The sequence below is a fragment of the Thermobia domestica genome, chromosome 1 (assembly GCF_964235325.1).
Source record: "Thermobia domestica chromosome 1, izTheDome1.hap1.1, whole genome shotgun sequence".
In the NCBI taxonomy this organism is placed as follows: Eukaryota; Metazoa; Arthropoda; class Insecta; order Zygentoma; family Lepismatidae; genus Thermobia; species Thermobia domestica.
Genome location: NC_137454.1, coordinates 385,191,069 through 385,202,490, shown reverse-complemented (window position 1 = coordinate 385,202,490; position 11,422 = coordinate 385,191,069). Strand labels below are relative to the sequence as shown.

General features: G+C 36.9%; 1 protein-coding gene across 3 annotated transcripts in view; it reads left to right on the top strand.

Annotated features, from left to right (window-relative positions):
- The first annotated feature begins 89 nt into the window (after window positions 1-89).
- The window catches only part of LOC145664916 (EEF1A lysine methyltransferase 1), a 29,909-nt gene continuing 18,576 nt past the window's right edge, over window positions 90-11,422 (top strand). The window contains exons 1-3 of one of the 3 annotated variants that reach the window (XM_081732021.1): window positions 90-238; window positions 7,271-7,433; window positions 8,805-8,955. In XM_081732021.1, the coding sequence (XP_081588147.1) occupies window positions 7,287-7,433; window positions 8,805-8,955 (298 nt within the window). In that variant the 5' untranslated portion in view covers window positions 90-238; window positions 7,271-7,286. Of the gene's footprint in view, window positions 332-7,270; window positions 7,434-8,804; window positions 8,956-11,422 lie in introns of all 3 variants that reach the window. The other 2 variants (XM_081732036.1, XM_081732028.1) reach the window with 2 other exon arrangements.

Genomic DNA, 11,422 nt, shown 5'->3' with positions numbered 1-11,422 from the left:
ACCGATTTACGTTAACGCAATTCAAAATTTGTATTTTAGTTTGCGATAGTCGGGATTGCAAATACTACTGATTATTGTTTTTATTTGTGTTGCTCTGCGATCAGAATGAGGTCCATTCCAGAATGAGGTCCAATGACTGCAGTTTGTGCCCAAGGTCTACCTGTGAATTGACATTCGTTTGTGCCTGTGTTGTTCCCTAAGAAGAGGAGGAGGAAGAAGCAATCACAATATAGGATAGGTATGGTCGGTATTTAACATTTGTTGGCTTTGTCTAGTATATTTATTTGTCTTGTGATAATAATCCTAAGGATAATGCGGAAGGTTTTTTAGGGTAATTATTCCATCCACAATAAGAAAACGGGATATTTAAGTAAAAATGAACGTGCAGGTTTACTTTTGGCGCACCATTTGAAATGTTGAAATATTATAGTTCACAAATTTCCTTATTGTCTCCTAAAATATTTGCGCTGGATGAAATAAAAATATCTCACTTGGTATAGGTAAAATTCAAGGGGGCCACCAGAGTAGTAGTTAAAAACTTCGCTTATAAATACGGCTTCCGGATGTATGGCAAAAGAACTACAGTGAAAACACAAACCAACCTGTGTTAGGTGACACTAAAAAAGCACGAATGCTATCCGAGTCGGATCTGGGCGAAGCTGGTGGGCCTGTGATAGAGTTGCGTCCGAAGGGAGCATGCGCCTCAGCGATGGTGGGTATATGCGTAAGTGAGGCTAATGGAAACAAGTATATTTTGGAAAAGATACGAGTTTCAATGGCGCTAGTCATGTTTTCATACTAGTAACGCTCTACTTGTAAACATAAAATACAGCTTCTGTACACTGTGCAGAAATACACCGCCGATGAAAAATAATATCGAAGATCTTTCGTATTTACTCACTTATTTTATCCAGCGTAAAACACTTGTAATGATTTTACACTTGTAAACCTCAAATACAGCTGCATTACTTTGCATAAAGTTCTGTCGTTTGCAAAAATATGTTCCTTATAAATATGTCGTTTCATACAAAGTATTCAATTTTACCTACAGTATAAATCTTCCAAAATGTGCAGCGCCTTAACTACACCAGCTCCAAAATGAAACTAATCATTTCCTTTTGGAAATAGTAATCCTCATGCATTCGACACATTTTGTTGAATTTACCGGTACAAAAGTGAAAGGGATGGGGCATGGCTCGTGATTTTTTTTTTTTTTTTTTTTTTTTATTAATAACATTAAATCATTTCAAGCATTTGTGACAATTTTCGGGTAAAGTTTACAATACATACTCCATCTGCGCATCGGTATATAGGACATTAGGAAAATTTTGCAATAGAACAGAACGGATCATCACAGGAGTTTGCAGTCTTACAGTCAAAAACAGTTCAGTCTTACATATATCAACTAACTAACCAACTCAGTGGCCTACGGAATCCGGAGGTTCAATACCACGTTCATAAATCCTTTCCCCTGACTTCTATCCTCAGCCAATTGGATCCAGTTTCTACTTTGTATTCCTACTTCTGCGAGATCCATCCTAAGATTGTCCTCCCATCTGCGCCTAGGTCTTCCTAATGGTCATTTTCCGATTGGACTTCTAGTTGAAGCTTCGAAAGCGTTCATACTTTCTTCCATTTTGGCTACATGACCTGCCTACCTGAGCGTCCTAGACTTGATGACCCTTACAATGTTTGGTTAACGATATAAAATATGCAGTTTCTTGTTATGAGGAGTACGCAGTTTTCCATTCCTGTTCCTCTTCGGTCTGAATATTCATCTCAGAATCTTGTTCTCAAATACTTTCAGTCTACGTTCTTCCTCAGAGTAAACGACCGTGTTTCGCAAACATACAGGATAATAAGCTGATTCTCGTTTTATATATTTTAATCTTCAGTTTCCTCGACAAAATTCGCGAGGACAAAAGATTTTGACCTGAACAATAACACAAATTCCCTCGATTATAGATATCAACATGACCATATAAATGGCCGTTATTTCCCAATACAAAGTGATAAGTCAAGAGTGAAAATTATCTCTTTGCTATCATATTGACTTTCATCAGCCAAACCTGTACCAACTTCAGCAAAATACTTGCCAGACATGATTATCCATAAACGTCCAACCAACATCATATCGTTACTCAGAACAGTGAAGGACAACCTGCACCTGCGCACTCCTGGAGTATACCGTATACCCTGTGAATGTTTCAGAATATACATAGGGTAGACTGAACGTACCATAGACCAACGATGCAAAGAAAGCAATAGCTACATCATACTTCAGCAATACAAGTAAGGGCGGGGGGCACGGTGGCTCAGTGGTAGAGCGTTCACCTCTGGTGCTTGGGGTCCCGGGTTCGATCCCAACCCCCGCAAAGTGAACTTTGTGGTGGACAAACACCGTGCTCGTGGGTTTTCTCGGGCTACTCCCGTTTCCTCCCACTTTCTTCATTCCACCATTTCACTCATCTCTCATTATCACCGTCTCCTTTAGCCTAACCGGCATAACCGTAGGACGTAAAACTTACAGATTTCATTTCATTTCATTTTCAATACAAGTAAGGGGTAGCAGAGCATATCTTAGAGCTGGGACACAGTCAATTATACAAATATCACCATAGTGGCCAAATGCAGAAATTTGTGGGACAGAATAATAAAGAAAATCATAGCCATTACATGTGAAAGCAACAAACTCAATAGAAACAATTGGTTTCAATTTAGTCCTATTTGGTCAGCCCTTTTCAGGAGGAAAAAAAAAAAAGGCGTTGAACGAAGGCATTTCTCGTAATCACAACAACAGCCAATCAGGAACCAGCATTTCCCTCAGCCAATCACAGGCTTCCATATATAGCACAGTTGCTTGTAAGTAAAAACACAGAGAAAATAGAAGACAGATATGTAACGTAAACAGCCAAACGTCTACGCGATTTAGCAAGGGATTGCAGTAATCGAGTACCAGAGGGCTCTGGCAGTCTTTCGAAATGATTCATCATTTCACGGTTTTTTGGAGCTTAAATTTGTTTAATTGTTTTCCTTATGAGGAAATAAAGTAGCAAGCTCTGAGATTGACTGCTGAAATATAAAAATTTCTGTATTATTTAATCTCGTAAATAAGACTGCCAGAACCAACTGGTGCTCGATTACTGCGATCCCTTGCTAAGTCGGGTAGACGTTTGGTTGTTTACGTTATACCTCTGTCTTGTTGTGTGGTAAAAGATTGTAAGAATTCCTGAGCGTATTAATGTATCGTCAGAAATTAACCTTATTGTGTCTATAAGTGTTTATCTAAAATGAAACAATGTCTAGAGCTGTTTCTGGTATTTTCGTTGGTCTTTCCATTAACGATAGATACCAAAGTTGAAGAACTCGCATATCCATCACTTCATTGTAACACGTCTTAATGGCAGGATCTTATTTAGGTGGCCAACAGTATTTCATATTAAAATTTTTACAACAATGTAGTTCTAGATATTGGCATTAGACATCACAATGACTGACGAAGCGAGCAGAAACAGCTCTTGAAATTATTTCCTTTGGGTAAACTGCTAGACACAATAAGATTGCTTATATAATTAGGATTAACTAAGTTGCATCCGTTGTGGTGGACTAACACCGTGTGTGGGGGTTTTCTCTGAGTTCTCTCACTTTCTTCATTTCACCATTGTCATCCTTATCATCATCGTCGTGTCTGTTAGCAACGGTACTCAAATGTGGGATGTTAAGCTCAAAATAACCATAGTAAATAAAATAAAATACATACATATAGCGGATCCATGTTTGAATGAACTGGAATCTCGAGGAAATTTCCGCATACAGAGTATAAGTATCAATGGATTCTTACATAATGAGTGGATGGATGTGTTTTCATTATCATCGTCATTAAATATTGTGTTTTCAATGGGAGTTCACTGGCAGCTAATGTATAAACTTAGATGTGCTACATTCTTTGCTAATTCTTTTTATTTGACCCAAGAATTATTTTCTTTACCATCATTCATCAATAACAGTTTTTATTCTCAACTACATCTTCATAATAGGATAGTTTCGTTTCAAATCATATTGGAATATTAATATTTTAAACGAAATTATGTATAAATAAGAAAATAAAGAAATTTCACGTCAATTCAACACAGAAAAGTATCATTTTCAACACGATCTTTCGGATTTCTTTTAAATTTTCAATGTCTCTGATGAGAGATGAAATAAGTCAATTGTAGGGAAAGTTACAGATCCTCAAAGCCAGAAAATTTTTCAACAAATAACTATAATTCAGGGAAAATCTTACAAACACGAAGCATGTGTTTTATTTATTTGCTTAGTAATTAGATTACAAGTGCTTCATTTGCGTTTTAATAAATATGTTTCATAATACTTTTCCCAAGCAGTACAGTTCATTAATAGTCTTTCTGCAGGAAATCTCCATTCAGGCTAAAGAACCTGTCAGGGTTCATACCCTACTTGGAAAACCTGAAAAACCTGGAAATCTCAGGCAAATTGATTTTGGAAGAAAAAATCCTGGATAATGCAGGGAAATCGATCATATCTAGTAAAGAACCTGGAAATATCAGGGAAATTAAGTTCAATACTTTTATATATGTTGAATGTATTCAAGAATGGAACAAAGTTTTCAATAGTTTAAATTTTATTTAATTGTAATTATTTATTTTCTTGTGACTCAATATTTAATTGCAGGGGCCACGGTGGCTCAGTGGTAGAGCGTTCACCTCTGGTGCTAGGGGTCTCGGGTTCAAACCCTGCTCCCGCCAAGTGAACTTTGTGGTGGATAAACACCGTGTGCGTGGGTTTTCTCGGGGTTCTCCCGTTTCCTCCCACTTTCTTCATTCCACCATTTCATTCATCTCTCATTATCACCGTCTCCTTTAGCCTAACCAGCATAACCGTGCGACGTAAAACTCAAAAATTTCATTTCATTTTCAATATTTAGTTGCAAGCGTTCATTGGAGAGAAAAATGGTCTTTCTTAAATATATAAATATATTAACTTATTCTTAAAATTTATGTTAGTTTCTTCCGCTCGACCTGAAAATTGCAAAATTAATACCTGGAAAACCTGGAAAATTCAGGGAAATTGAGCTCAATATTTTTGTATGAACCCTGCCTGTATCCGAACCTTTTGGAGTTGCTGCTGTTCTTTTTGTGCTTTTTTAAGATCGGAAAATTTCGTTGAAGCAACTTTCCATCCAGCAAAATATATCCTTTTTGCTTACTCTTATGCTGTTCAGGATTGCTCATTCTATTAAGGAATGGTATTTTTCTTTTCTAGCTTTTTTCTTATGTCAAGACTAAAAATAGAACAACAGCGTTTTTTTTTTTTCTGTTCGTACCTCCTATCTGCAATATTATGTAAAGATGATCAGAAGTTCCTAAGTTAGACTAGCAAGACTGTCTGAAGTTAGTACCTTCGTAAAAAGTAGTTGTGTTGGTGTGCAGGGAGTTACAACCATCGAAAACAAGTGTAAAAGTTTATAGGTATATGATAAAAATTAAGCATAGTCATTTCCAATTCACATCTGGTAAATATGGTGAACATTTCAAAATAACAATCGATAAAAGTTTATTTTGCATTGCTGAGTGAGTTTTATGGCCCAAATCTATGCGGTCAATGTCTACTACAATCATTTCCAACTGCTCAGTGTTTACCAGGGTTGGCAAAAACCATAGTTTTTATTTTTTTTTTTAAAAAGTTTTTTTTAGTTTAAATAATTTGCTCTATGTATTTATATTACATACGGACAGAAATAAGTTTGTTTCGCCTTGGTGTTAGTATGTAACAACGGGGTTATGCTGGAAAGGGTCACATAAACTTAAAGCGGAATCCAAACCGCTTGCCGGCTTACATCCGAGAGCAATTGTCCTCCATTTGGACTCGAAACCAGGACTACTTGGCCACAAATGTGATGAGTTTGCCGACTCACTCATGAAGGACTCCTGATAAAAATACGCTGTACTGATCTTTACATACTTGTTAATATAATTATCAAGAGTAATTTCAGGATAAAAAAATAAACATTGCACCAATGAAACCATTATACATACTTACATATAAATTGGGAAGCTCCCGCCTTAGCCATTGGGAAAATCTTGTTATTACTTTAAATGCAAAGCAAATCCCGTTATTGCTTTGCATGTAAAATTTTAAGGTCAACGTATTATAATCAATACGCTAAAACAGGTATTAAATTACAAATTTAGTATGTAGATATCATTAAATACAATTAAAGACCAATCCAAGCTACATAAGCAGTCGATAAATTTTGCCAATTTGTATTAATATATTAAGCAACCTTTGCTTCTTTATAAAACAACAGGCATTCAGGCAAGCACAAATATGCAATTTGGTATCGTTTCGTATGTTTAGACTTAACATCTTTATGTAATAAAGAGGTTATCAAGAAGACTTTTGCTTACCAAGAATTGAACATGGGACACCTCGATTTTAAAAGGTGAAAAGGAGATAAGTAATGCAGATGGTTTGATGTGTGGAAACGTGTCCATGAATTTCACACGATTTAAAGCATTTTCCTTTTTTTTTTGGGGGGGGGAAGGGGGTTAAACCAGTTGTCTTAAAAAAAAAAACAGCTGGTTTAAACCAGCCAACCCTGGTGAATACCATCTGAAAAACGACAGAAAAACAGGTTGAACCAAAGGAGGGAGAGGGCGAGACGGGAGGATGGTGTAGAGAAGTGTTAATTGTTATGTATCCACAATTAGTTCTAAAACTCCGACATCGACTTGTTGTTAGTATATCACCAACCATAAATAGCAATTTTTCAATCGGGACTCATGTGGGCTTACCCTCAAGTGTTCTCGAAGTTGCTCGGGCCCACAGTTTTTCGAGCTTCAGTGAGGCTCATACTCAGCTTCTCTCAAGCTCAGTGAGGCTCGTACTCAGCTTCTCTCAAGCTCAGTGAGGTTCATACTCAGCTCATCTTACTCCCGTTTACCTTATTGGGCTTGGACAGGCTGCTTCAATAGGGCTCACATGCGTTCGTGTTCACTGTTACTAATCTCCCTGTGACTCACAATCTCTTGACTGGCGTGCGAATTTAGACATCTCTGGTCACCATTGCTCGTACCGATGGCATGCTTTTCGCGTCTGTTAGACCGTTTACTACAAATGTGAAAAGGAAACTGTAACGTCAGACAGCATGCAGGTGGAAATGATTTGATTTTCTCCATATATCGCCTAATATTATAACGTTCCAAACTTTTACGGAGTGTGTAGTCATATAATTATGATTTCATTGCAGACCTTAACGATGAAACATGTCCGGTCACGAAGATGATGTTCCTACTCTGCGTCCAGAAACGTTGGCAGCTCTACAGGAATTTTATCAAGAACAAGAGGCAATAAGACGTTTGGAGGAGCAGGGTGCCAATCAACCTGATGCTGTAGAATTCTCAGAAAATTGGGTAAGGATATAATATGATCACATTAGGTATTTAATATAATCATAAAGAGGTTTGATTAATGTCGTGACTTAATTTTAAAATTCTAATCTCAGTCTGATGTTGGATTTGGTATAGCAAGCAAATACATGAAAATCATCATTTTGAATTTACGCATTGCGTAATTTAGGTACTCCAAAGGAAAGACATTTGCAGGGAAATAGACGAAAGGTTTAATCTAAAATGATTGCTTTCTCATGATTTTCACAAAGAAATAACAGAGATAAACGAATCTGGAAAATAAACCACTAAAATGAAATCCTGAACCTATAAACCCACAACGAATAAACATTCAACTGTTTAACAGAAACTTGTTCCTAAAGGCAAGTGAGAATAAATTCCTCTTTCAACTTTACAAATGTTTATTCAAAGCATTTGTCAGGTAGAGAAGTAATGAGCTTGATTCATCGTAAAGGTTTTTTAGCTGCAAATAATGTTGAATATCAATTTACTTTACTACCTTTTCGTGAAACTGTAGGACTTAAAAGCCACGCTTTTTCCATAGTCTTTCGCGTTTGCTTTAGACTGTCTATCGAGTAAGCGTGCTCGAAGTAAAACCAGTGTTTCTTTCTCAAGCACTTATTTTACAAAAAGAAATGTTAGCCTTTGTTCTTAACACCGAAGTACGTTTTTTATTTTCATTTTTATTTTATGAACATCAAATTATTTCAAAGGCTTTGTTTAAGCTTGATTTTTTTTTTCACATTTATTTTACTACTTAAGAAAGAAAATATAACGGCCGAAGCCTGATGTACCTATTCTTACTTCTCTAACACAGGTGACATGTCATTTGTTGTTCCCTTTCTTCTCGGATTTTGACCGCTAGAGAACAGGTCAGTACTAGCAGAAGACCACAGCCGCTCACTGCAAGTGCAGAACTGGTTTCCGTGTGATTAAAGCAGGTCTCATTTAAAAGTTTGTAGAATTGGTTGATCCACCCGCTGCCACTCTTAAATACTGTGGGAAACGCGTTGTCTGAACACTCGAATATATAAACATTATATATTTGTAAGAGCTGGTTATCAGAATTTCTGAGGCATGGACAGGAATTACAATATTTGTTGTTTGAAAAAGCAAAAAGTTAAGTTAGGACGCGCTTACAAATTAGTTTATGCTGGCCCTATTTTAGAAAGCTGCACATGGGGTTTCTCTGGATTATCTCATTTTCTACAGTTTAATATTTCATTTTATTTTATGTACGTAATATCATGATATTATTTTTTTGATTTGACAAAAGAAATATTTGAAGAAGTTCTCTGAAAAACTAAACAAAATTATTTTCAATTTTCTGTGAAAAAATGTATTGTGTGTTGATACAACAATGTTTTCTTTTAGCAATTGAGTCAATTTTGGTATGATGATGACACTGCAGATACTTTGGCCAAAGAAGCAATTCGAGCAGCTAGTCCTTCTGGAAAGATTGCCCTTGTTTCATGTCCAACAATATATAGGAAACTAAAAAGCATTCAACCCGAAGAATGTCAAGGTAAGGAGATCAAGAAGTAACTCTTTATAGAACTTCAAGAGATATATCGAGGTGACAAGTTATATGATGACGTTCTTCAGGGAATACCAGACAAGAGACTTCGTGCTTATTACGTAGTTCAGTTATTTTATTTACATGAGTATAATAGTACTTGGAGAACAGTGATGGAATAAATAATAATAATAAACGTGGGCTCTGTGCTGGTAAGGAGTAGAACGTCAACTTTCTGCTCACCAGGCGTTGCTGAGGGCAAGGTGGCTTAGTGGTAGAGCGCATATCTGGTACGTGAGGTCCCTGGTTCGATTCCCGACCAAGTGTTTATGGTGGACAACATCGCCTTCGTGGGTTTTCTCGTATTACTCCCGTTTCCTCCCACTTTCTCATTCCACCAATTATTCCATCATCATTAACTTGCTTTAACCATCGTCTACCGTAGCCTAACAAGGGGGCCGCGGTAGCTCAGTGGTAGAGCACTCACCTCTGGTGCTTGGGGTCCCGGGTTCGATCCCACCCCCCGCCAAGTGAACTTTGTGGTGGAGAAACACCGTGTGCGTGGGTTTTCTCGGGGATCTCCCACTTTCTTTTTTCCACCATTTCATTCATTACTCATCATCACCGTCTCCTTTAGCCTAACCGGCATAACCGTGGGACGTAAAACTCAAAGATTTCATTTCATTTTTATTAGGGTTGCTTTATCAAGTGAACTACAAGTACCAACGACATGATCAGTATCTTAGTGCTTTATTCCTAAAACTCTACTGTCTGGTAGCCGGAAGATCAGGGTTTCAGTTCCTACAAGTTCAGTAAGCAAATGTTCCTTGTATTGTTAATCTACTGGCGTAGTAAGCATGCACCTGGCTCATAGACAAGAAAGGGGTTAAGTGTTTTAAATTAATCGAAGATAGCACGGAGCACATAGTCATTAATTTGAATCTTACTTCATATTCATTAAACAATTCACTATAATGCTTTTTGTATTAGAATAATAAAATCATTTATCTATTCAAGTGTTATATTAATTGCTAGCCACTACAAATTTTCGTTTCCTTTTTAATTTGATGGAAACGTTTTCAGGTACGTGTATTCAGAATAACATTTTGATTGCTTTTAGTTTACTTCCTGCAAGGCTACTCTTTTATTTCCAGAAACAAAAAGTTGCTGTTTTCACCTTGAACTTAAATGGAAAAGAAAGATATATATGGAGAGTAAAAGAGCTATGTAAACTTTCTGTTCTACAATTTATTTACACGAGGGTAAGGGTTCAACATGCACATCAATCCACAAGCTTGCGTATTCCTTCTAAGAAAAAAGTTTTCGATTGATCTCGAAGCCACTTTTGTACCGCTTCCTTCACGTCAGAGTCTATGGACAGAACTATGATTGATGTTCAAAGAAGACATTACGTCATCAATGGTTAACTCGCCTATTTGCCAGAACTCTCTCTCGAGCGTGCTCAATCTTCTCGTTTGAGATGAAGATTGGCGGGAGTCCTGTTCCCTTTTCATGCGTCACACTCGTCCGGCCACTTTTAAATTTCTGCATCCATAAAGAATCACTTCTACTTGATAAGGTACTATCCCCGCGTTGAATAAGAGTCTACAATGAATTTCAGCCCCTTTCATTCCTTCCAGCCAGAGAAATTAGATGAGTGCTTGGTTGAGTTGAGTTGGTTTTGAGTTGTTCCTCCTTGATGAACATGTTCACACTGTAATAGCCGAAAGGCAAGTGGCACGATCGGATCAGATTTTGCACACGTGATCACAATCGTACTAAGCACGCATGCGCAGAAGGCAGTATGGCAACTTAGAGAGTGTGTTATGGCAAAAATGTAAATAATTTTTGACTCACCGTCATATTACAGTTTCTTTGCATTATCTAGTGTGGTTCAGGGTAGTACGTGTAAGTGTTTGTCCTGCAAATGATGTAACCCATATGATGAAAATAAAAACAGTCAGGATGTTGTTTTGAATATACGTACTCGAAGCTTTTTTCATTGAGTTAAAAAGAAAACGAAAAATTGCAGTAGATTACAATATCAAGCATCAACAGATAAATTATTTTATTATCTAATAATCCTTCTATACCACAAATGAGTAAATGTTCAGCGGTGCATGTCGAAGAATTTCCATTATCGTTCCTTGGGCATTTTGCATTAATTAATACTCACTTTCCTCCTACATAGTTTGATGGTTAACGTGGTAGTCCTCTAATCAGCTTGGTAAACTGCGTAGACTCGGTGTACAATTGGATTGGTGACTGGAAGAACAACACTAGTTCAAAATAAGCCATTATACTAACATCAAAAAAAAAAAAAAAAAAAAAAAAAAAAAAAAAAAAAAATACTTGTTGAATGCGTAGGTAGGGTTCCCATCAACCTAAAAAATCTTTTAAAAAAATGAAATGATAAGTTTGACGTCCCACGGTTATGCCGGTTAGGCTAAAGGAGACGGTGATAATGAGAAACGAG